General features: G+C 43.7%; 1 protein-coding gene across 1 annotated transcript in view; it reads right to left on the bottom strand.

The window, feature by feature from the left end:
• The window catches only part of EFEMP1 (EGF containing fibulin extracellular matrix protein 1), a 69,433-nt gene extending 47,683 nt beyond the window's left edge, over positions 1-21,750 (bottom strand). Inside the window, exons 1-3 of the mRNA XM_003417594.3 lie at positions 21,615-21,750; positions 17,268-17,316; positions 16,694-17,098 (exon numbers count right to left, since the gene is read on the bottom strand). Of these exons, the coding sequence (XP_003417642.1) occupies positions 16,694-17,098; positions 17,268-17,316; positions 21,615-21,695 (535 nt within the window). The 5' untranslated portion in view covers positions 21,696-21,750. The remainder of the gene's footprint in view (positions 1-16,693; positions 17,099-17,267; positions 17,317-21,614) is intronic.
• Positions 21,751-27,106: the final 5,356 nt, after the last annotated feature.

The following is a 27,106-nucleotide window of genomic DNA, read 5'->3' as shown; positions in this document are numbered from 1 at the left end:
GACTTGAATCAATAAGTTGAATTATTTGTATCAGTTCAGTGTTTTATCCGAGCTTATCTTGTCTTTTCAGATAGAGTGAAAAGTCCTTGCAAGAAAGGTGTTGTGTCTCGGCAGCCAGTACAGTTTGAACACATTTTAAAAAACTGAATGCATGGATGCATGGATTGATGAATAAATGACTAAAATAATTGAACAAATGAGTGCATGAGTGGTGATATTTCAGTGTTTACATGCAGAAATATATCCTAAAACTGCAGCAACAATTTAGGGACTAGCAAAGTAAGGAAAGGCTGTGCTCTTAAAAGCCAGCGCTGTTGGTATTTAAATTATCCTTCAATGCCTACAGAGCAAGGAGTAGTGGGTTCACCAAGAACCGGGGTGGAAGCAGGCGCTTTCAGCTCCACATTGCCACAGTGGAGCCCCTCATGCTTGTGAATTTAAAAGCAGCACGAGGTGGTGGTGACAACCTGAGCACACCACGTCCCCTTCCCCTCTGCTCAGGGCGAGATTCTGTCCTCGTTCTCTTGGAGATGGGCTCTCCTCCAGTGAATTCACAGACCGCCTCTGGAGGATCAAACCCAGTGCAGATGGGGTGGGACAGAGTGAATCTCACTCAGAGAGCATGCATGGGTTCTGGAGGGAAAACTCATCTCTGAGTTTTATAATTTTTTTTTTTCTTCTTCTGAACCTTTGAAAAGATCAACTCTGGTTTCAGTTTAATTTTTTTTTTAAAGAAACCTACATGGCCACTTCTTCAAATTTGTTCCAGATGGATTTAGTCATAGAATGATTGATTATCCACTCAGTTGTGAGCTATGTGGTTAAGCGCAGAAACCTACAACAAACTGGTTTGGAGCCGTGTTTCATGGTAAGTAGCAGAAAGGATAATCCTTAAGGTGTCATTTTAGAGTTAGTGATGAGGAAAGAGGAATTCAGAGGGGCTACTTATGTCAAGAGAATGCGTTTGCAAATGTATGGCTGGATATGAGGAAGTCTCATGAGCATAATGCTATTTTCCCCATTCTGGGCTTCACCATAAAGGGAACCAGATCTGACTGGGAGCACCCCGGAGGGCTGCCCCAAATCTCACTGCCTGCTTCATGGACCAGCCTAGCTTCCCCAGGATGCTCCTGGCCAGAGGCAGGCCTCTACCTGGCTGTTGCCATACCCATTTATTCTCCAACCCACTCAACAGGCCCGTAGAGGTTTCTATTATCAGCATCAGAGACACCTGGACAAACCCGGAAAATAATTCTGGGGGAGAGAGGACGGAGGAGAAAACTTACTGCACTCCATACGGGGCTGTGTGATGTGCTTTAGAAAGCAGTTTAAGAACATGTGGTCCATTTCCATCTTCTTTACCAAAAAAAGAGAAGAAAACACTCTCCTTTGGGTTTTAGTTACTTGCTCTTCCTTAATTCCTGAATTACCCTTTGCTCTGCTCTTTCCTGCTGGCTTATCTGGTGGCACAGTGGTGTAGAGCTCAGCTGCTAACCAAAAGGTCAGCAGTTCGAATCTACCAGCCACTCCTTGGAAACCCTATGGGGCAGTGCTACTCTGTCCTATAGGGTTTCTGTGAGTTGGAATAGACTGGGTGGCAACGGGTTTGGTTTTAATGTACAACCTGGCTTCTAGAATATTCTTCTGGAGGAGACTGGGTGTGGCTGGAGGCCTTCCCTTCATGTCACCATCTGATTTTCCAGACCTTTCTATACATTGTTCAATTTCTTGGTCTCCACCTTCAGTGATTTTTCTGTTTTTCCTTATGTATCTTTCCTCTTTTCCATTTCCCTTACAGTGTTGCCCTGCTTCATTAGTGATCTCTTGTAAAAATAAATAAATAAATAAGCCATTACCCCACCTCTTATTGAGATACCTACTCCTCCGGACCCTAAGAAAGTTCTCTTTGGAATTTGTTGCTTCTGAATTTTTAACTCGTACACAGCCTATTTATTGTAACCATAGGTTATGTTCAGAGCATGTCTTCCAGTAAACTTTGAGGTGAAAGAAAAGATGTAAACACATTTAAAAGTAAAAAGGATAAGTCTAGGAGCTGGCTTTAGAGTAGGGTATAGCGAGAATGAGCTGAAATCAACTCGATGGCAGTGGGTACAGGAAGAAAGACGTGATCAAAGAGAACATGAGGATTTCAGTGAGGGAGATGGAGAACCTTTCCCACAATTCCCTGACAGACACACAAATATCACAGGTTTCCAGGACAAAAGCTAGCGTAAAGACAGAACAGTGTTTATTAAATTTCTGTACGTAACAGGCATGTGGGTACATGTTAATCTACAAAAATAAGTGTTTAAGTGCTTGCTTATAATGTTTTTGTTTCATGGATATTATTTATTTGTAGAGTGGAATAATGGAGTATTTCAACAAAAATGCTTTTTAAAATCAAAGGAGATAGCACTAATGATTTAGGAGTGGTTTGGGAGCATATGGATATCATTTTAGAAGTCCCGGGTCAATGAAGAAGAACAGTTGTGTAGATTGACTCTAAAGGAGGCGTTAGACAGTGCTTTGCCTATATCAACCACACCCGTCGGGCTGTGTATCTGAGTGACTCATCCAGACCTCTGTACTACTTGGGGGGGGGGGTGCTTTAGCTCATATTTTGCTTTTTGAAAACCATTTAAAATTCTAGATTTAACTGTAATGGTTTGGCTGAAGTCAATTCAGGGAGAACTTTAATTACAGACTGGGTAGGCAGCTTCTGAAATGGTTCCCAATGATCCCAGCCTCTTGGTATTCATGCCCTTGAGTGTAGGCTGGACCTAGTGACTTGCTTGTAATGAACAGCAAATGGCAAAAGCAATGGGGTCGCTTCCTTAATTAGGTCACAAAAGACTGTGACTTCTGCTTGTTAGCACACTCTCCCTCTAGCTGGTACCGTCTCTTGCCTCCTAACCTACTTACTCTAATGAAGCAAGCTGCCATGTTGGGAGATGCTCTGTGGAGAGACCTAGATGGCAAGGGATTGGAGGAAGAAGAGCTTGTGAGGAACTGAGGCAGGAGGTGCCACAACCCACTCGAGTGAGCTAGGAAGCAGATCCTTCCCCACTGAGCCTTGAAATGACTGTGGCTTTGTGGGAACCCACTTGTAGACTTTAAGTGAATCATTCTTTGCTGAAAGGCACTGATGTCCTCAGTGGAGACAGAACATCTTAATTCAAAATGAAGAAAATAATGGAGGGCCTGCTATATTTAGTGAGGGCATCTTTGTATTTTAAGGCAGTCTGTATTACCATATGCAAAAATGTAACTACTGTGCACAAAAATAAAAATAACTCCTTTTGGAGCTAGGATTGAAACGCAGTTCTGGGATGTGGCGTAAACCGCAGTAATCACCCGTGTCCATGCCCGGGGAAAAGACTGAGCAATCTACTTTTAAAGCTTGAGTGATTCGGTCCAGACTTTCAGCAAACAACCAGTACTAGGTGTGAACAATTTTGTCAATAAGGCTCCAAGTCATTAGAGCTGTCTGGCTTTTTGTTTCTGAGTCATTAATGCTGTTAAGACCACAGAATGCACCTGGATTTTTCCCAGGGCAGATTATAACTTGCCTTGGTATGTTTTCCTGATAAAAACGCCATCCAAAAGTCAAAGAAAAACTCCTGTCAGTAGAAACGGTTTAGATGCCTGGCATGTATCCATCAGGAACAATATAGTTACCATACCTCCAAGGCTTGTAACCTAGGCAGGGTGCTCTCTCTCCAATTCTTTTTAAATTATTTCGAATAAGAGGTGGAAGGAACTCCCCTTAATTTTAACAGCTGGGAACACTGAAGCCCAGAGAGATGAACTGACTTAATAAAGTTAGAGTCACTTAGGGGAAGACCCAGATGGGAACCTATGCCTCCTGCTTAGACTGGTGGGGTTTCCACCAATCTTGGCTGTCAAAGACTGCTTTCTGGAATCCTCCTAAGCATTCAAGCATACACACATTCCACTAAAGACGAAAATTCTCTCAATTAGTAAGCCAGGGAAATGTCTGTGTACCGTAACCATAGCTGTAACAATGGAACTTATATTGCAGAAACCGAGTATCTAATTGAAAGAGGAAAATACCTTTTTGAAAAATCATCACACACGAATTTGATTCTATCCAAATTATACCACATTTTAGTACTGCAGAAAATTGAGAGTGAAGAATTGTTAGACGTATCAGCTTCTTGGTGGGAAGCACAAATTTTTAGCTACTGGAAAATAGGCTCTTTATACACGTACTTTATAATCTTGCTACTTGATGTGTGCTATTTAACATTTTTTTTTAACCAGCTATTCACCAAGGAATCTTTCAGAGCTATCGTTAGGTGCTTAAATTGCACCACAATTAAATTTCCTTCTTTCATTTAGCTTGCTTTTATCATTAGCCTTTTTCAATCACTGAAGAATGGAGGTCATACCCGTGAAGTTCAGAAAAAAGCCCTGCATCTTTCCTGGCGTTCTGATATGCCTTCCACCAGCTTGTGTGGGAGGACTTCTTTTTCTCTGGCTACCTGCCTGAATTGTTATTCTTCTGATACCACAGATCATGAACCGTTTCTACAAAAAGGGCCCACTGCTTTTACCGGAAAGTTGAATTCATCATGAGTGACTGGAATTTTCTGCCTTGCTTGTTGAGTGCAGTTTTATTCCCAGTTGCCTCCTGACTATATAATTTACCAAAGTCTGAAGAATAAAAGAACTTGGGGATCCAATGTCAGTCCCAAATAAGTTAGTATTTTCTAACTCACTCTGTGATGGTTTATCTAAAATGCTTATTTTGCCAAAAATTCAGTTGCTTAGTATAGAATACATAGGTGGGCCAAGATAGAATCCAGACACATCCTGAAGAAAAATTAGTAAAGACATGGCCATGGAGCTGCAGAATCATAAGATAACAAAGCCTCAGTGGTTACCTCTTAACGGTCTTGCTTCTATTTCGTTGACCCTTTCTGTACTCAGTCTAGCAAAATTCTTTGCTGAGCCGTAGTGCAGTAGCTGTCCAAGGTGCCCTATTCTCTTGTGTTAGGTAAACACATGAATTCAGAAAGCAGTTTACAATGTAGATTTTACAGGCATGATGGGGACAGACTATGCTCTGAGTCTCTTCGGAAACACCTTCAGCTTTGATCAGTTCAATTTGGTACGTGTTACTTTCTCACCTAAAATAATGGTGTGTGTACGTGTGTGCATGTGTGTGTGTGCATGTGTGTGTATGGGCGTACACATGTGTGAGTGCAAATAGCTGGAATAAACTAAATCTAGGCAAGAAAGTAGACATTTAGCACAGGTGGGTTTCTAAGGCATCTTTTAATCTCTCCTCTTATTTTTTGGATGAGTGATCTTTCGGTGTCACAAACTGCTCAGAAAAAGACACGGATAAGGAGGGAAACCATCTGATACGATAGTATCTCTTCAGGTCTTAACTTATAAAAATCAGCAATTAGAGAAAAGTTCATTGGTGGACTTTGCAAAGTTAAATGATGTCGGATTCCTAAATAACTCACATTTTTAGGAGAATAATTAAAGAGAGTGAATTCTCTAAGAAGCCTTGTCAAATTAAAACAAAAAAAATTCTGAGGATTCAAGAGCATACCGACAAACAGAATTTATACTGCTCTCTGCAATGCTGGTATATTAGAAAACATTGGGATGTTAAGTTTTTAGAGAATAGGAAAAACGTGAATGGCAATTTAACGGCATACTCGTTTTGTGAGTGTAGGTATGAGAGGAGGGCTTTGCTGCATCTAACTGCAACTGAATAAAAATTATTTCCTATTCCAGGGTGTGATTAACCTGGTCTTCAGGGTGGACGCTGAATAGGAGCCCTTTGTTTTGTTTCTCACTTTGAATGATGTGCCATGGCTTCACTCAAGGCGGTAGGATTGGAGTCCATGTAGCCTCATGGGCAGCCACCACCCATTGGTCAGCAGAGGATTGCATCCTGCTATGCTAAGCAGGTTTCAGTGGACCTTCCAGACTAAGAAAGACTAGGAAGAGAGGTCTGGCGATGAATACCCTGTGGGTCACAATGGTCCGATTTGCAGCTGATATGGGGATGGCACAGAATGGGGCAGCATTTCATCCTGTTGTGTATGGGGTCACTATGAGTTGGGGGCCAATGCCCTGGCAGCTAATAACAACAAGCACATCCAGCTGTTTCGTATATAAAACTCACTTCACCCCAGTCCCTGGAGCATTTTGATATTTAACTGTAAGCAAAAGACAGTTAAGACTTTCGTCTTGATTCTCAGTTTGCCAGGCACACATAAACCTATATACGCAGCTTTTATGGTTGTCTCTAGTCCTGTTCCATACTTCACTCTTGTATCGCCTGCAGGTCAAGTACAAGCTAGTTGCTTGCTCCTCAGAGGCCCCCCCTCCCCCAGTAAGATTCTTTCTTCCTGGGCCCCTGAGATCCTCACTTCTCTAGCAGTTCACCTCTTCCTTCCTTGGGACCAGATCAGATCTGCTCTTCTCTAAGTCACCTAAATCTAAGTAACTTTCCTGGATTCTGCCCTTTAGCATTTGAACAAATAGTTTTTAAGAGCATAATTTCTGGCCTGAAATCCAGGCAAATGTCTGAGATGGATTAATCTGATCCCTTTGTCCTTTGTTACTCTTATTTCACAGAGCTTTATCAAAAGCTTTGGGCTTCTTCACAGAATCAGAGAGTTCATGTCAATATTTGCCAGTCTTACGATATTCTCATGTCAGCTATCATTGATATTAATATCCCCCCAGCCCAACTGTGTTTTCATTGCTCATCACTGGACTTCTGAGGAAGGATATATTTGACACAGAGATGCATCCATTGGTTTTGTGACATTTCAGAAAATAAAAAGAATTCTAGTGTTTTCCATTGCTAGTCTTGCTCTGGGAATAATGGCAACCTGTTTATTCACCAAGGTTATTAAAAACTGGTGATCCAGGATGTAAAGAATAAGTTTTAAAGCTCCTTTTTTTCGAGTAGCTTAAGCTTCAAATGGAGCCCTGGTGGCACAGTGGTTAAGAGCTCGGCTGCTAACCAAATGGTCAGCAGTTCAAATCCACCACATGCTCCTTGGAAACCCTCCGGGGCAGTTCTACTCTGTCCTGTGGAGTCGCTATGAGTCGGAATCGACTCGACGGCAAGGGGTTAAGCTTAAAATGGAAGCCAGGCATCTGAGATATCCATCGATATCCTAACGCGATGGAATGAATGCTTTCTTTCAATAACTACTCATGGACCACGCTGAAATTTGGTAACATTTATAGTTGCGAAATATACCCTATACACACAAATATACCTATGGTGCCCAATAGGTCATTTTCAAGGATGGCTTTGGAACTCAGAGTAAACTTTCAGCATGAGTTCTCTGATGATTAAAAACAAACAAACAAAAATCTATTTACTGAGTGCCTACTAAAAAAATAAGTACAACTGAACACGGTTCAGGAAGGCATTTAGACAGCTGGATGAGCACATCTGTATTCTGTTGGGGGTGTTACTGAGTATGGAGCCAGTGGCAGCTGTTTGTCCTGCAGTGTCAGCATCATTGAGCTTCCTGGTTTGATCTTTCTCCCATCCTAACCTCGTTAGCATTCCTGTCAGCAGGACACTGCTTCTGGAGACTCTCATGGGAAACCACTCTTGGACAGAAGGAACGTGGATACAATTTGCTTCTTACCTGTCCTGCTTGGCTACAGGATGACTGCTTTTTCTGATGTTTGGCTCTTAATCTGCTTCATCAGACCTCCGACCTCTCCTCATCAGTCTCTTCTAAATTTGCCATTTTGTCCAGGGAGGAAGCAGACTTTTGTCCTTGACCACGTTTCTGAAGTCATATTTTCTTTTTTGCCCAAATATGGGCTGTAGTAAATTGTGGTGCTCCCTTCTTCTTACTTCCACTTTTTGCAATTCATCACTTACTTCTTGTGATGCCCATTGTGTTACTTTATTGAACTGCTATTTGTTTCTTTTGTTGTTATTTGATGACACATGGGTCAATGATGCCAATTTCCCTAACGACTCTGGCCATAGCTTCCTTATCCTTTGATTCTCTTAAAGGACCTTACAACAGAGAGTGTTTGGTACTAAAACCAAAAAAAAAAAAAGAAACCCATTGCTGTCGAGTCGACTCCAACTCCTAGTGACCCTATAGCATACAGTAGAACTGCCCATAGGGCTTTCAAAGAGCAGCTGGTGGAGCTAAATATCTATTTACTGATTGAATTTATTGAACCCTAACTGAATGGTTTTGTTTTCTGTTTGATCAGTTTCACTCATGATGTTGCCTCACCACCCTTGACTTAGTATTAAAAAAAACAAACCAAACCCATTGCCATTGAGTCGGTTCCGACTCATAGCGACCCAATACAACAGAGTAGACCTGCCCCCTAGGGTTTCCAAGGAGCGCCTGGCAGATGCAAACCGCTGACCTTTTGGTTGGCATCCGGACTGTTAACCACTGCGTCACCAGGGTTTCCATTATAGATGTATGTTTATTTGAAAGGTAGCTCAAGTTTTAGAATTTGATTTTGCCAAACATCCAAGTTTTTTCATCTCTTTGGTACACATTTACATGGCATTGAGTCTCTGACACTCCATCCTTTTAATCTCTGGTGGCATGAAATTGACAGCAATAAAGTACCCTTCTGCTGCCAAGACCTTGGCCCATAGCCTCCCTTTCATTTCTTCACTTTGTCTTTATTGAATGTTTACAAATTTAGGTTTAAGCGACAAGCCTGCAATTGGGGCTAAATGCTTACAATGACAGCTGTCTTGTCCTGCCAACGTTTGAATGCAGTTTTCTTGATCAGCTTTATTTCTGAGTGTGCAGTTTGCAGTTACCTCCTGGAAAGAGCAGCATGCTGATAAATTTCAGATGTGATGTGAATTACTTATTTGTACATTCGTGCAAAATCAAACACATTTCGGACAAATTTTGTTTACTCCTTGGTTTCAAAGAATGAAACTGTGCCAGTAATTCAACAAGTGCAAAGGCAATCCTTACAAAAGGGGCCACTTGTTGATTTCAGAAAATACAGCTCAAGACTTCCCGCTGGAGAAAGAAATAATGAGCCCGTACCAGTGCACATTCCTGAAGTTACCCAGGCCTGCGATTCTACTCTGATCTGCTTCTTTTTTGCTTCTATGGGCAGAGGGAAATTCATTCCACAGATTAAGCGTTAACTAGTTTTAACAAGAATCTCCTAGCCTTTGATGGGAGGCAAATCTTTGATCAAGTTTAAATTGAGCAGAAGACACTTGTGTGAATACTCTTCAAATACCTGACGACTTAGAGTCTGAATGGAATGAGGTGGTCAGCGGTGTATCTGATACTGAAAGGGTCCCCTATCTCTCTGATAACTGAAAGGTGCTTTTAGGCCAACGTCAGAGTCAACCACCCTTCCTTTCCTGGCCCTACACGAACCTCCAAAGAGCACCTTCTCATCACACAAGTTTGCGCCATGGAGCTTAAATGGGGTCTGTGTGTGAGGTACAGGTATCACTTAGCACATAGCCTACTGACAGTTTATGTACAGTTATTTATATTATGTTATTTCACGTATACAGGGTTTATAGAGCGATTTGGGGCTCCCCTCCTTTCTCTTGAAGTGCCCCCTCTCCTCAGGTTGCCTGTGTCATATGCTTTGTTCAGGGATACGGTCCTAACAGAGCCCATGACCATCCGTACCTGGGGATCAGAGTACTGGTGACAATTATAAGAAAGGCGAGAGAAGTTAAATAGATATATTATTCTACTCTAGAAGCAGAATGTATAGGGACATATTTCTGGTGCTTTCTCTTCGGTGCTTCCCATATTCCATGTAAAGATTTCCGTCCTTGCCCCCAGACTTTTGTAGCTGGATGCAGCTCCTTGGAGTTTAGTTAGGGCACTTAAGCAGACTTAAGCAGGCACGAAAACCGCCTGGTGGGGCTGTGAAAACACAGACTGCTGGGCCCCATCTCCAAAAACAAACAAACGAACAACCCACCAAACCCACTGCAGTTGAATCCATTCTGATTCATAGCGACCCTACAGGACAGAGTAGAGCTGCCCCACAGGGCTTCGAAGGAGCGGCTGATGGATGCGAACTGCTGACCTTTTTGGTTAGCAGCCAAGCTCTTAACCACTGAGCCACCAGGAATCCAGGCCCCACTTCCAGAGTTGCTGATTTTGTAGGTCTGGGATAGAGCCCAGGAATTTGCATTTCTAACATGTTCCCAGATGACGATGATGCTGCCGGTCCAGGGATACGCTTTGAAAACCACTGATTTACGTAGTTATACAGCATATTTTGAAGCCCTGGTGGTGCAGTGGTTAAGGAGCTTGACTGCTAACCAAAAGGTCAGCAGTTTGAATCCGCCAGCCGCTCCTTGGAAACCCTACGGGGCGGTTATATTCTGTCCTATGGGGTTGCGATGAGTCGGAATCCCCTCTATTGCAATGGGTATAGCATATTTTGCTGTGGAAGTAAGGGTTTTCATCCTGCCCTCTTCCATTCCTCCTGCCTTAAACAGCTGTAATTCACTTTTTATGAAGGAATTTTAAGGACACTTTCTGACTGTTCGTGACTCAGATACATATGTCCGCGACTGTATATTAAGAATGAGTTTTAAATTGATTAGAAATTAAATGACTACGGTATTTTGAAAGGCAAACTAGGAAATACTACTAGATTTTTTCAGGAGTCAATCACCTCTACTACTTTGCATCAGCTTAGTTAAAACATAATTAAGTTTTCCCTACAAACTCAACTCATTTCCATTGCTATGGTGTTAGAGAATTTTTAGGTACTCGAAGGCCATTAACAACTAAAAACGATGAACAGCTGAAAAAAAAAAAAAAGGGTAAATGCCCATTTTGGTTTCTGCTTGAAGCTTTTTTTTTTTTTCTCTTAGTATCATAACTTACTCAATTATAGTATTCCTTTTGCAAAATATCTGTTTTCTGAGATCAAAGCTCTTTGCTGGGCTGTATAATTATATGTAAGAAAAATTAGGCATTTCCTCACAAAACTAACCGAAGCAACCAGAGACCCTAATGACTTTAGCCAGGATGAACAAAGGGGCAGTGTCTGTGCTGTTGGTAATGACAAAGCCAGGTATGCTGAGCCACTTGGTTACACTATAATTTATAAATCCCCTTTTGGCTATGAGTTTCATTAAGTTTCAAATGAAAGAAGGCAAAGAAAGACATCCCTAACATTTAAGAAGCTGTACATGTTAGTTCAAGTCTCTCTTTTTTAAAGGTAGATGTATAGATAACAACTTCTTTACTGTTCAGAACAGTGTTTTATTTATCCTTACATAAATATGCAGTTTATAAAGAAATGTGCAGAAGCTGGTACATGGTCCCAGGAGTATACAGCTTTTTTTTTTTTTTTATAACTTGCTTGTTCCTTTAGGATTTGTAAGAAGCTTTTTTCCCATAGCTTTTTAATTATGCCTGTGTCACAGGTGATAATGATAAAAAAAGAATCATTGAAAAACAGCCGACAACTAGAAAAAAAATAAAAATTTTTAGCAAACTTAAATATTTATAGTTGATGCCTGGTATGTGAATTTGGCCATGTGGTGAAACTTTTCTGAGCAGAAATGTGAAAAGATGAGCTACCTATGGTGTGACGTGTATCTAAGTAAACCCAGTGCCGTCGAGTCAATTCCGACTCATAGTGACCCTAAAGGACAGAGTAGAACTGCCCCATAGAGTTTCCAAGGAGAGCCTGGTGGATTCGAACTACCGACCTTTTGGTCAAGTGCTAACGTTGGGGTGTCCTACCTATGCAAAGACTAGAACAACGTGGAAACGAACCAGCCCATTGACGAACTAGCCAAGGGGGTGCTGACAACTGCAAAGAAAGGCCTGTCCAACTACCTAAAAAATCAGTGAAGTCTGGTTTTTAAAATTTCAAAGCCAATTTTAAAGAAAGTCTCACTGGGCAAACAGTGCTTTCACCTGAAGGAATGGCTGAAGCGTCGGGGCTTGTCTTTGGCTGCCAGGTGCAGGAAATTTGGGCACAGGTGTATGTTAGGGTGAGCAGCCATCGCCTTTGCCTGGGACTGGGGCGCTTCCCGTGATGTGGGAGGGATTTTCAATTTTAAAACCAGGACAGCGCCGGCTAGACAGCTCGGGTGGAAACCCTGGGGCATTTTCAGCTACACCTCGTATAACACAAACAGGTAGCACACTCAGGACGGACTCTGTAATCCACTTCATTATGCATTTGTATCGAGTTCATGTCTTGATGGTGCAGTTTCTTTACCAAGTAATTAACGATACCTGCCAATCCTAACCAAGCTTTGTAATGGTTTAACTACCAGCTGTACAAAATATCCTATGTTTAATTTCTTAAAGTTCAATGAAGTGAACAAATTCCTTCAAATTGGGCAATCGATGCTTTCTCTTAAACCCCCAAAACCAAACCCGTTGCCATCAAGTCGATTCTGACTCATAGCGACCGTACAGGACAGAGTAGAACTGCCCTATAGGGTTTCCAGGGATTCGAACTATGGACCTGTTGGTTAGCAGCCGAGCTCTTAACCACTGCACCACTTGACACCTCCCAAGTGATTTTTTTTTTCCCTACAAGAATGGGACTCTTAGAAAATTACAGATTATTAATAACAATAATGATAAAAAACTTTCTCGCCTTGAACTAGCAATTTCTAACTCCGCGTCCATTAAAGAGGATTCCACCACCAAGAATATGCAGTAAGATGTAGGGAACAATGGTGAATTATGAGTGGGTTATAATACAGTCCCCATCCATCCAATTTCCTCTAGGTGCCAATGCTTATCAGCAGATGCAGATGAGATCTTAAGGAGAAGCAATTTCTAAGGAACAATTGATTTCTGAAACTTTATATATGACTCTGGGTTTGTAATATTGAAATGACCTGGTACTTTATACCTGTCAAGGTTCACACCTGTCATTTGAAAATCTCAATGTAGCTGGCTTCTATAGATAGCATCACCCTCAACTGGCAACTGTTACCTGAAAAAAATCTGCTCGTTGCGACTTGATCTTTGGATGTTATATTGCATTTTAAACTCCTTGTTTTTGTACAAAACTGAAAAACTCTGGAAAAATACAAGGAAAGGAGTAAACATATCTTGTTTTCATTAAACTGTTAACACACGGACAGCTGGTTAAAAGACATATTTATAAAAGAACGTACACTTAAAAATATCCAATGGCATTATTTAAATTATTAGGCGCCACCTGCGACTTCTCACAAGGCATTCAAAGGCACCAGATATTTTAAGACTGAAATACAGCTCCGATTTCAGCAATTACACACACACACAAATGTCTTTCGTTTTAAGTTATGCAGTGATAAAGTGTACCTGTTGAAAAATAAATGTGGAAAAAAGAAATAATTTTTATACAAATATGAGTCATCTGTAGGCATTCATTTATTCCAACCCAGCCAACCCAGTAAATGTGTTTGGCTTTCTGAGCATAAGTGTGCAGTGCTGAAAAGGGAGTAGAGATCTTTATGGAAACAGAAGGCCCCTCAGACTCCACAGTGATGTCAGTCATACAGGTCCTTGGAGCACATTATTGTTTCAGGTAGAAGTCGTCACACTTTCACCCTGGTTATAAAACATTATTTTTGTGCTGCTGGCCTGGAGCAAGAATGTCATACATCTGCAGGCAATTAGAAGATGCTGGACTGCTTGTTTGATTAGCTCAATAATAAACGGGTACAAGTGTGACTGGATTTATGTTCGTCGGATTCCCTAGACAGATTATCCTGTTGTTATCATATGAAATAATCCCCTTTTATCAACAATTAAGTAAAGCCACATTTATGGGCACTTTGCAAAATTGTGAGGTGGGAAGAAATCCAACTTAAGCCGAAGTCATCCAAAAAACTTTTAACCCTGCTTTCAGTGGCACAGGCCCCAATCCCAAATTTTAGAAATGGGTTGGATTATAAAGAAGCATTTGGGTTGGAAATGCCCTGTGTGCAGGCAAACAAGTACATATTTAGCATCTACTGTAAGAAAAGCGTTTAATAGTTTTAGCTTCTAGGTTAAAAAAAAAAAATCCCCAAGAATTAAGAATTGTAAATGTTTTAATATGTTTTATTTGTAATGTATTCAAAAGCCTTTCTAGAAAATTAAATTAATTAGGATTTGATTTTCATGATTCATAGTATAGTTTCTACTGTAATCAATGCATGTTAACCGGGAAAAAAAACCAAACCCATTGCCATCGAGTTGATTCTGACTCAGCGACCCTATAGCACAGAGTAGAACAGCCTCATAGAGTTTCTAAAGAGAGGCTGGTGGATTCGAACTGCCAGCCTTCCGGTTAGCAGGCTTAGCTGACCGTAGCTCTTAACCACTGTGCCACCAAGACTGCCAACACAGTCCTGAATTTGTTTTATTCTAGAGCTCCATTCAGTTCTAGACATTGTTCTTGAATTCAACCACAAGATCAATGGTGGACTATAAACTACTTTGGGATGTGACCCATTCATTTATCTGTTTTTTCCCCAACTACTATAAACATTTGAAGTTCTAAAACTAATTCTGTATATGAAAGTCAATACTCGAGAAACATTTCACCAAAATTTTCAGTTTTAGAAAAAATAGCACCAAACCTTTCAATTACTTATATATTATATATTTAAATAGCGGAATTAAAAGTTGTTATAAATGCAAGGTATTTTTTATCCATATTTCTCTCTCTGTATTTATAACCTCATCAGTTTATCTCCTTGACATAATTCTTAAATTAAATATCAGTATCAAGCAGATGCTGAAGCATTCATCATCAATATTGGAATTCTGACTCATGACAGTAACACGAAACAGATGCTAATATCGTGCGCCCTCTGAAAAGCGACACCATCACAGCACGGCGTTGCTCTTGATGTGGCGGTACTTCACGTTTGAACACAAAACATAAAATAATAAAAATCAGAGCATGGTAGGTTCTCTGACTTCATTTTGTAAGCCATCCAAAATCCAGTATCTCTTACACAAAAGTTAAAATGAAACATTGGTGAATGAGGGGCGGCATCCCGGGGGACCAGGAGATGCTGCTTTCGTTGATGTGGTAGCTGGGTAATCCCAAGTGAACCCCTCAGTGTGGAGAGAGGAAGGTACCCTCTTCCTCCCTCATGAATTGTTGTTGTTAGGTGCCGTCTAGTTGATGGCTACGCACAGCGACCCCACATGACAGAGTAGAACTGCCCTGTAGGGTTTTCTTGGCTGTAATCTTTACGGAAGCAGACTGCCACATCTTTCTTCTGTGGAGCTGCTGGTAGGTTCGAACAGCCAAACTTTTGGTTGGCAGTTGACTGCTTTAACCGCTGCACCACTAGGACTCCCAGGCCCTTTCCGTCAGGCAACCTGTTGTTGTGTGCCGTCGAGTCGATTCCGACTCATAGCAACCCAACCCTACAGAGCAGAGTAGAGCTGACCCATAAGGTTTCCAAGGAACATCCTGGTGAATTTGAACTGCTGGCCTTTTGGTTAGCAGCTATAGCTCTTACCCACTGCACTACCAGGGTGGTGAGGTGAAGCCCTTAATATGGGGTCTACCGAGTGAGTCCCTGGCAGTTAACAGAGGAAGCTGGGGCTCCTAGGGCCCCATCTCTGTAACACAATCTCTGCACCAGGCCACTCTGCAAGGGTTTGCTAAGAAGAAAAATGAAAACAAAATCCCTTAACACAGTCCAGTTAGCCAATATCCTACATGTCTTCAAAGCCTGAGATTCTTATCACTTTGCTAGCAAGAGTCTACAGCTGTTGCTGGAATACACAGTGATGTGTACTCTTTGTGAAAATAAACAGAAAAGCCCAGGCAGACAGTGCCATGGTGTACTGATACAGGGGAAATATGGTCAAATGAGAGCCTTAAAAGAGAGACCAAAGTGAGCAGAGGAGACTCCCTCAAAAGGTAGCAAGAGGCAGGGGCCCCACTTCTTTATTCCTGAATGAGGAAAATAAGTCAGTGGCAAGTTCAGTGAAAAGAAAGCTAGAGTAACCAAAGGGGCCAATTTGTGGAGTGGCTTGACGACACGGTTTCACATGCCAAGTGAATAACCTGACGGCTCCTCCTGACAGCTGTACCCTGGCCCCCGCCCGCCTGCCTGGGCTTGGAGGCAGGTCCTGCCCTTCTCACCTGTGCAACCTCTGGTTCCCCATTTGGCTGCACACTGGAACCATGGGAGAAGCTTAAAAAAAAACCCACGGTTGCCTGGATCCCATCCTAAGACATTGTTATTTAACTGCCTTGGGATTTGACTTGGGCATTCGGAAGTTTAAAGGTTCCCCTCAAAACCAAATCGTTGCCGTCGAGTTGGTTCCAACTCATAGCAACCCTATAGGACAGAGCAGAACTGCTCTCTAGGGTTTCCAAGGAGCACCTGGTGGATTTGAACTGTTGACCTTTTGGTTAGCAGCTGAGCTCTTAACCACTGCGCCACCAGGGTTTCCCAGGTGCCCCTCAGTATGTGCAGCTAAGGGTGAGAACCCTGGACGAACTCTCCGAGCCAGTATCCTCATCTGCAAAATGTTGCCCATACCAACAACTACCTTTTGGGATGACTGTGATGATGAAGTATGACAATGCGGACAAAGCACTTAGCACGATGGCAGGCACGTGGGAAGACCACAATGAACCCAAGCTATTATCCTTCTCGCCACGAAGCGCGCCTGGGTGAAAACTTTCTTGTCAGCAGAAGTGCGCTTACCTTGGCACACGTTGTGTTCACTCTGCTCGTAGCCGGCTGCACACTGGATGCGGTGAGGGGGGCTGGAGGAAATGCGTTGAGGGTCAGCTGGGTTCCTCCGGATGACAAAGTTATTTCGGCCAGTCTGCATTTCAGGGCCGGCCACTGCGGCAGCACTGGCGATAAAGCCACCCCCGGGCACCACTCCACTGGCGGCCATGCCCGCGGCACTGAGCCCTCCACCGCTGGCGGCTGCATTTGCAGCTGCACCTACGGTCTCAGAGGGGGCTGGTGTTTCTTGCTGGGGTTGTTCATTGTTGACAATAATCTGGGCTGTTTTAGGAAGACAGAGGTATCCTCCGTAGTGGTTGACACATTTCATTCCGCCTTTGCAAGCGTCTGGGACGATGTCGCATTCATCAATATCTGGGGTCAGTAATAAGATAAGTCAGGCATCTTCTCAGAAGGAAAACCGAGCATGCAAATAAATATACACTCATGCCTTTTTGGCACATTGCAAACGGGACAGGAAAAGTGGCGCATGGGATGGAGCCTGAGAGCCAGGCTCAAACGGGAAGACTTTGAAGTAGCTCACCTTTGCACTGCTGTCTAACAGGGTCCCACTCGTATCCGTCCGTACATTGCTGTGAAGAAAACATCAAAGATGGGGCCAGGAAACAGTTAATTGGTGAATTCTTTCTCTAACAAGTCAATTTAAAGAGCTGCATTCTTGTGGCACAAATCCTTGAGCTTGAGCCCTAGATATATGATGAGATTGGCAGTTTAGCATATTCTGGCTATTTTTTAACGCCATGTCTGTGCCCTGGATAGTCTCAAGGGTCCCTTCCCAATCACAGCTGCCTCAGCTCTCCTCTGGCTTGTGGTTGGTGTGGTTGCCCATCACCACTTTCTTGGAATTTGTTTCTCTGTCTTACTACTAATCTTCTCCGACCTCTCGCTGCTTTTTGTTTTGTTTTGTTTTGTTTTATTTGCCCTTTCTTCCACATGGTAAATTTTACCCAAAAAAATTACACTAAGTTCTTTTTTGTAGCCCTTGGCTGTTCCCCCTCTTTCTAAATCCTCTTAGAGCATTCAAGCGCATGGCTTTCCTTACCATTGCTATTCAGCTGAGTCCCACGCTTCTCTCTCACACCCTGGCCTTCCTCCTAGCTTCAGTTCCTACAGATCTTGTCTGGTTTGCCCACTGAATGAACCATCTACTGAGTATCTGCTCATGCCAGGCTTAGCACTAGGCTCTGGGGATACCCAGATGATCGAAGACCTTGTCTCTGTCCTCAAGCACGGGCCAGGAAAGGAGACAGGCAGGTAGACAAGTTGAACAAGACACCATGTGTCGGAAGTATGTGTAGTGATGGAGTTACGGACTCTGTCTAGGACTGGGTGGGCCTGACATGGTGGAGGGGAAGGAGATGACAAGTGAACTGGGTCTTACAGGATGAGTAGGATTTCTCCAGGTAGATGTGGGAATGGTAGGAAGAGGGACCATAGTGAGTACAGGCATGAAATTATTAAAGGGAGAAGGAGCTGCTGGTAGTTCAGTGTGAGGTGGGGGATGAGGTTAGAGGAGTGGGCAGGGCCAAACCTAGGAAGTCTTTCTTTGGAACAAGGAAGGACTACCCTGAAGAACAGTGATTCCAAAGCTTTATTACGCCTAAGAATCACCCAGGGTGCTTGTTAAAATGCAGATTCCTGGGCCTACCCAAAGGATCTGATTCTGTAGGTCGGTAGGGGACCTGATAATCCGAATTCCTAAAAAAAAAGTCCCAGGTGATTTCGATTCAGGTGGTCTGTGGGCAGCCTTTTGAGAAATCTCGCTGTAGCTGATGAGAGGCCATTGAAGAATTTTTAAGCTCAAGAAAAAAACTTGATCAGATGTGCATTTGAGAAAGTCACTGTAAGGAAGATGCTTTGGAAGGACTGGGTAAAAGTGGGATAAACAAGTAAACAAACTTAAATTCTTTCAATAGAGCCAAGAGTTGCTTATGCACTCCACAGATGCATGGCCAGTAAGGAGCTAGGCGGAGGCAGTGGGATCAGTTTACATGTCCTACTGATACCTGACATTTCACATGGTGAAAACTCAACTCACTTTCTCTCCCAAACTAGTTCTTTCTTGTTTTCTCAACAATACCAAGACCATCTTTCTCAGGACTTACGATTATAATTAGCACTGAATTTTCCAATTATTTTCCTTCAAGTTCTGCTGACCTTGGGTTCACTTCTACATCAACCACTTTGGTGTAAGTTCTCCTGGGCTCCAGACTAGACAAGTCTTCTTTGCTGTCTCCACATCTCTGCATTCTATACACAGCCTCCATGATGATCTTTCTTCCTCTCTTGTTTGTGTCCCTTTTCATCTAAGAACTCACAGTGGCCTGTAGACATCTCATCTCCTATGATCACCATCTCTGGGTTCTCCCCAATACCTAGCTCCAGTCGACTGGCCTTATCATCTCCTAGACTTTGCCTTAGTTGTTTCCACCTCCTCCCTTTCATATGCTACTTCTGTGATTCAGGTGCCTCCTCAGCTCTTCTAGGTCAATCCAAGGTCATCACTTCCTTTAAGAAACCAGCATGGAGTTCCAGCTCCTCCAGTGTGCCGGCACTGACATTGATCACCTCCTTGCTTTTCTATTTCTTCAGCAACTTGTATAATCTGAATAATAATATGATCTGTACTTGCTTAGGAACTTTGTCCTTCTCCACAGTGCCTTTCCAGGGTAAATTCCCTGAGGTTAGAGCCCAATTTTCTCAGTAAACAAATAAGCATGAATTCTTTTGACAGTGCTGAGAGTTGCTCATGCACACCGCAGATACTTGGCGAGTAAGAAGCTGAATGGATCCTGTCTTTAATGAGGACGGGGAATATGGGGCTATCTTGTGGACATGAGCCATCCTTCTGAAAATTAGCTTTCAAAACAGGAAAAATGGCAGTTCCCTTGAATAATTTGTATGGTAAATCAAAAAGACTTGCAGTTAGTTTTCGGTATTTAGTTCCAAGTACGTTCAATGTGGATTGACTATTAAATAAGCCTGGGCTGAATTTAGGTGTTTAGCTATGCTGCTTGTTAGCTGGGTAGCCTTAAGCAAGTTAGACAACCTCTCTGATCTTCAGTTCTACTAACAAACAAAAACAAAAAACAAACTCGTTGCCGTGGAGTCGATTCCGACTCATAGCGACCCTATAGCACAGAGTAGAACTGCCTCATAGAGTTTCCAAGGAGTGTCTGGTGGATTCAAACTGCTGACCTTTTGGTTAGCAGCTGCTCTTAACCACTATGCCACCAGGGTTTCCAGTTCTACCACTAGCAGAAGGCAAATGATGCCACTTACCTCAGACTGTGCTGTGGGGCTACCAGGAGGTACTGTCTCCACAGCTGGGTACTCGAAGATAGTTACCTCTTGTCCTTTGCCCGTGAATTATCAGGCACACCCAATTCGAGAAAGAATACATCTAATCTTAGCACAAAAGGGGTATCATGTCTGGAAAATCCATTACAATGAGTGAACCTGCCTACGGTCTTAAAATTATAGTGTTTAAACCTGAGGGAACTTTCTCTGCTCAAGATGAGTAAAATCTAGGTGATAAGCAAAGGGAAGGAGGAATGAGATTAGCATTGTAAAAGCAATAAAACCTTATAGTACATGATTATAAAAGTGGTTGGCTCATTTAATTTGAGCTCCCTGAAGAAGGTAGCTCAGTTTATCCTGAACAGCAGACCATTTCCATTCGAAGACCAACAGCTCATGCATTTATTTCTCTGGCTTTATTTATCTTCAGCAGAGGCAGCGACCACATTTAACATTAAGTTAACAAAAATATTTATATTAAACTCTATTTAATTCGTAGATCATCTGAATAACATGGAGGGGTGCTTGCCAGACGAACACGAACATCCCAGGGACAATGTGCTATCACAACGTGAGATAATGTTTACTATCAGTAACTGACATTAGCTCACTTGTAAGAATTTCATTTAAAACCTTTTTTTTTTTTCACATTCTTTCAACTAGGATTACTTAATTTTAAATTGGGAGCAAGGAGAAAAATGTGTTTTTCATATTCCAATGCAGGACAAATGTCATTTGCCTCACAGCACTGATTAAGGGCTAGAAAACACAAAACAGAGGTGTAAACAAACTCAGCAGCAGTGAGGTAAGTCCTGCCCTCCTCTGTTCTCACCATATCCATTCCTGGCAGAGGGAGGTGGCAGAGGATACTGCCAATATTTTATTAAACATTAGCTTTGCCCATGCAATTGACCGATTAATCAGATGCTACTTGGAAATGTCACATATGCTACTTAGAAAAATGCAAAACCAAACTCCACACACTGCATTTTAAGACTGCTTTTTTTTTTTTTTTTTAAGCAAATGCTGTGTCCTAGTAACACATAGTCTATTTGAGGGGCATTTAGAGAGTCATCAGCTACACTGTGAATGAACACACAGTCTTTATAAAAAATGCAATAAAGCCACTTACATGAGAACATAGCCATGAGGTAATGGGCTTTTATGATGTCTAATGTTTTTATTTTACTTGAGTCTTATTCTCCAAGTTTTGGTTTCATCTGGACGCATGTAGGAGCCTAGGCTTTCGGGTTTCTCACATCCATGAGTTTATTGAATGTGTTGGGGACATGTAGCTTACTTTAGTTGTAGTTTTAAAAGCGTTGCCTTTTTTTTTTTTTGGACAAATCATGGCATTTTGGCACCTATCTCAATTGGTGATCTAAATGAACTTTTGAAAGGACCACGGGCAATTTGCAATGGATTCTAAACAAGAACCATGCTCAAGCGTCCTTTAATTTATGACCCTTCGCAGAGGACAGCCCACATACCCTGGCAGGGGTGGGTAGAGGCTCTCCTGTGTCACGGAATCCCGCTGAACGCACTTATCTCAAATTCCATCACCCCTTACCGTGTACGTGATGGTTTCTTCGGTCTCCTGTGACTTGGCCAGCGCCAGAGTCAGCATAGTCAGGAAAAGGGTTCTCAACATCGTGAATCTCAAAGAAAACAGGACAGAACGATGCTTAGTGTCTGCTGCGGGGGTCAGAACAAAGCTTTAGCTGTGAAGGAACCGGCAAGGGAGGGAGAACCGGAGAGGCTGCGGCTCCTTGTACCCACGTCCCCTCCCCCTGTTGACCCTTCCCTGTTGCCAAAGCAGGCTGGAGACTGTAAAATGCTGCGGAATTGCATTTCATTGGACTGCATCCGGGCGCGCTCTGCATATACAAAGGACGCTCGCGCGTGCATTTTATTTTGCGCCTACACAGCAGGCTCCAGAAAGCGGGTGGAAGGCGAAGGCTGGAAGGTGATCAATTTCAAAGGAGTCGGTGCCTTTTTTTTTTTTTTTTTTTTGCAGGAGTGGATGTGGGGCCGCAAATCTTGTACTTCCCTGGAAGTTAAGGCTCTCCCTACGTCCTCACTCCAGCTAAAGTTCTTCGCACAGCTCAGCAGAAATACCTGCGAACCAACATGCATTACCTTGGCCTCAGACTTTTTGTTCAAACACCCAAACAAAACTTGAAGTGCAGTCTTCTCCCGGGTTAAGTGGAATACCAGCCCCCCTGGAGCACCTTCTCACAGCCCCCAGCACAAGCTCACACAGGGGCATTTCCCGGCTGTTCTCCGAGCGCAGCTTTGTTTAAATATCCCATGTCGCTCGGAGGAGTAGCTCACAGTGCCCGATTCTCTTATGCTTTATCAGCCCCTCGGTCCCCTCACATGCTACCCTCTAGGATAGGGGCTGCCTGCAGCTGGAATCGGGGGATCGCACCGCAGCCCCGGGTACCAGTTTCGGGGCGGCCGGCCTGGCGTCCGCGGGGAGGTGAGGTCCCCTTTTTCAAAAGTAAATTAACAGGCAGCACTACCCGGGAGCTGCTTAGCGCTCCAGCTTCTAACCCGCTCCTGCGGAATCCAGGTGAGTCTTAAGTCTTAAATCACATTGGTCTCCTGAAACTTCCTAAACCAGGTTTCTGGTCAAAGCCATGCCAGCTGGTTATCGGCGCGCACACACATGCCATCCCAACAGATGTCACCCCGGTACTCGCACAAGCTGACAGATTGCATTCCGAGACTGCGCACCTTTTCCTCCCTCTCAGCCAGAGACCCGGCACAACCCAGGGCAGGTCCTCGTTCTCGGGTACACGCGCTCCAGGACCCCTCCAGGCTACCCCACCTTACCCCCCGGCGCGCAGATTCGCGGACACTGGGCGTGCTCAGTACACCCCCTGCGCAGGGGGCTCCTACCTGCGCGGCCGCGCTGCGCTCTGGGCCCGGGCGGCGAGGGGAGTGCGCAGGGGAGAGCAGCCCCGTGGGTCTGAACTGGTGAGGTCTGGCAGCGGCTGCAGCCGCAGGAGGGGGAGGAGAAAGGGAGGGAAGAGGGAGGGCGAAGGGGGGCGGAGGAGGGAACCGTGGGAGGCGCGAGGCCTGAGCCAAGCGCAGCAAGCCCGGCAGGAGAGCGCGCGGCGCAGCTGGCTCCGCACCCCCTCCTCCAGAGGCAAAGGGCCCCTCCGCTGTCCCTGTCCTGCCGGCTCCTGCTAGCCCTCTCGCCCCCAGTTCTCAGTCTCGCCGCGACCCCCACAGGGCTTCGCTTTTTTTTTTGAGGCGCCAGGAAAGATAAGCTGAAAATGGTACTTTTGGCATGGGATGTTCTGGATTTGGAATCAACCTTGAAGATTCCCTAGCCTCTGGGGCGCTTACTTGTGCCCCGTGGAGAGGGAAACTTCTCTTTTGGAGAGCTTCTGAGGTTCCTAAAAAATTGCTTTATATTTTTATTTTTTCCCGGCGAGTCCTGGGAGCGGAAATCAACCCCATTCGCAGAACCCGTCCTTATGCCTTTTCTTTCAGATGCTTCCTGGGGGGAGGGAAGTCTCCTTCCTCAAATGGGGAGAAATGAGAATTCATCCATCCATCCATTCATTCATTGAACAAATATTTGTGAGCCTACTATGTGCTAGCTACTGTGAATGGGTCAAGAAGAACTCACAGTTAACAAAATTGTGAGGCTGGTGTTTGTTTTTGCTCTTTCTAGCCTCCTTTTAAAAGCCCCTTTTGGGAACCCTGCTGGCATAGGGGTTAAGAGTCAGCCCTTCATATTCACCAGGCACTCCTTGGAAACCCTATGGGGCAGTTCTGCTCTGTCCTGTAGGGTCACTATAAGTCAGAATCAACTCAACGGCAACAGGTTTGTTTATTTATTTTTTCTCATCTGTTGCTTCTCTTCTTTCCACTGGTTGACTTGCTGAGGTCCCCAATACTAAGCATTCAAAGCTGAGCATTTCACTTTCACCTTTCTTGCTAATGGTGGAATTTCAGGAATCTGGAGAGAAAAGAAACCATACTCAGTCAAATCATACCACACAGATTGTGGGTATCTCTGAAGGCTCCCACTCTGAAGTTAGATAAATAGCTTGCATCCAAGGCAGCCATATCTTCTAAGAAGCCAGCCAACAGCCAAATACAATTTCACTAATGAGGCATCCCGCAAAGTGAAGAGGCTAAGGCCTGCCTCTGTCCATGATAATAGAGGCAGAGAGCAGGAGGAAGAGGAATGGCTTCCTTCCTTACCTTTCCCAGATGAACTGTGTAGACTGTAGAAGAGAGAGGGTGGTCAGGTGGAAGACTTTCTCCTTATTTCTGGGGACAGCCAGCCGGGCAGCCTGAACTTGGCAAGATGGTAGCAAGCCACAGAATATTGGATCAGAGGTGTCCCATGACCCTGAACCTTACTTGAGTATATCAGTTTTGCTAATTGTATTGAAGATTTTTACTATCAAAATTCTAGTGAGTCCAAACTTTAAAAAAATTAATAAATGGATCTTTGTTTTTTTACAGTAAAAAGATCTGTTCAAATGTTTTCCTTTCTTCCTTTTAACCCTTTCTGTTTGTCCTCAGCCTTTTCCCCAGAAAAAGTGGGGTAAGAATTCCCACGTTTCTTTCTCCAGCCTGGAATTCTTCCTATATATCCAACTGTTGACTTGGTATCTCCATCTGGATGTCTACTGGGGATTTCAAACTTAAATGCTCATTCTCTCCTCTCCACAAACCTACCCCACCCACCAGCTTCACCAGCTCAGTTAACAGCAATTGCATCTTACCAGTTGCTCAGGTCCAAGGTCATGGAGTTAACAGCAATTGCATCTTACCAGTTGCTCAGGTCCAAGGTCATGGAGTCATTCTTGATTTCTCTTTTTCTCACACATCTGCATTCAATCCTTCAGAAAATCCTGTTTGCTCTACCTTCAAAATATATCCATCGGACCACTTCTCATCACCTCCTTTGCAACCACCCTGCTCCACCATCTTCCACTTGAATTATTGCAGCAGCCTCCTAATTGGTCTCCTAGCTTATACCCTTGCTCCCCTTAGGTTTTCTCAGCAGAAAAGTCCCAGCAATCCTTTCCAGACCTCAGTCAGATCTTGTTACTCCTCAGCTCAAAGCTTCTAGTGGCTCCCCAGCTCACTCAGAGTAGAAGCCAAAGTCCTCAGAACAATCTAGAAGGCCCCAGTCATTACCCTTCTAACCTCATCTCTCTTTCCCTCTCCTTCTCTGTTATCCAGCCATCCATTCTTGCTTCCTTGAATACACCAGGCCTCTACGGTTGCCATGGTCTTTTCTTGGATCACTTCCTGTCTCCCTCATCTTCTGTCCCCTTTACTGCATGGCTTCCTCCTTCACCTCCTTCAAGTCTTTGCTCAGATGTCACCTTTTCAGGGAAGCTTTCCTTAACCAGAAGCCCTGGTGGCACAGTGGTTATATCACCCAGCTGCTAACCAAAAGGTTGGTGGTTGGAACCCACCAGCCACTCTGCAGGAGAACATTGTGGCAGTCTACTTCCATAAAGATTATAGCCTTGGAAACCCCTTGGGGGCCGTTCTGTGCCCCCAGGACTCTGTCCTGTAGGGTTGGTGTGAGTCAGAATCAGCTGGACAGCAATGGGTTCCTTAACCTTCCATTCAAAACTGTGACCCCACCCTTTAGCACCCCCTAATCACCTTCTCTACTTTGTTTTTCTGCCTAGCACACATCACACATCACTCTTTAATGGCCTCTATAAATTATTCTGTTAATTTTCTTTATAGGGGCAGGGAGTTTTGCCTATTCTGCTCACCTGTGTAGCCCTAGCACCTAGACATTGTGTAGAGTATGGAGGGCCATTACTACATAGTGTTGAATCAATCAGTGTAGTAGGCTGCATGGAGCGGAGTAGAAAGAGCTCCTGCCCCAGCTCTGTCATTTACCACCTGTGTGACCTGGTGTAGGCTGCTTCCCCTCCCAGCTTTCTCATCTCTAAAGAGAGGATAATAATGAGCTCTGAAGACTAAATAAGACATGGTACATGGATTCCCTCACAAACAATAGGTATTTCTACATGTGTTAGTTCCTTTATTAGCAAGGAACTGGTAATTATACACTTCCCACAGCCCAGGCCCTTTGCTAAGTGCTGTTGTTCATTATCTCATCTAACCCTCACAGTAACCCCATGTGGTACCAACTATTAGCAGCCACATTTTACAGTTAAGGAAAACACCTGTAATGGCAGCTCTTGAAGGCCCAAGGTCCTTCCATGATGGCACATTACAAATGCATGGAGTATCTTTAATGTGCAGTTTGTAAGTGAGGAAAGACCTTTGGTTGTCTAGCACAGCGGAGGGAGACCCAATGTGCAGCCCGGAGACATGGCTTGGGTCTTGGTCTTGATGTTAATCAGCCAGGTGAAGTGGGCTAAGTTGGCTCCTCTGAGTTTCTGTTTCAAATGTTAACGTCAGTGAACACTAAGATATTTTGTCTCTAAATTAAGTGCAAAACCACCAGCAATGACAGAGAAAAGGAGGCTAGGTCCTCTGGAGGGTTTCGTGATGGATGGAGCTGAGGGATTTGGGAGACTGCGCAGGGGTGTGGTTACCAGTGGTGGCTGAGGAGTTGCACTACCTGCATTTGAATCCTGACTTCTGCACTTACTAGCAATGTACCTTGAGCAAATCTTGGTTATTTTAAATAAATTTCACTGAGGTATAATTTATGTGCAATAAATTGTATCCATTTAAAGTCTAGAATCTCACATGTTTTGACAAATGGATTTACCTTTATAGCCACCACCACAATCAAGGTAGAGGGTATTTCTAGTTCCCCCTCAAAATTTCCTCATGTGCCTTTGCTGTCAACCTCCTTCCTGTCTGTCCCCCGCCCCAGGCAACCATTTATTTGCTTTCTTTCGCTAGAGAATTTTTTTGTCTTTTCTAGAAGTACATGGATGTGTACTCTTTTGTGTCTGGCTTTCTTCACTCAGCCTTTGAGATTCATCCTTGTTCTTAGATAGATCAGGAGTTCATTCCTTTTTATTGCTAAGCAGTATTCCATTGTGTGGAGATGGGTATTTGGATTATTTATGTCTGTCAGTTTGT

Source organism: Loxodonta africana, chromosome 26 (assembly GCF_030014295.1).
Source record: "Loxodonta africana isolate mLoxAfr1 chromosome 26, mLoxAfr1.hap2, whole genome shotgun sequence".
Lineage (NCBI taxonomy): Eukaryota > Metazoa > Chordata > Mammalia > Proboscidea > Elephantidae > Loxodonta > Loxodonta africana.
This window is presented reverse-complemented; position numbering and strand designations above follow the sequence as displayed.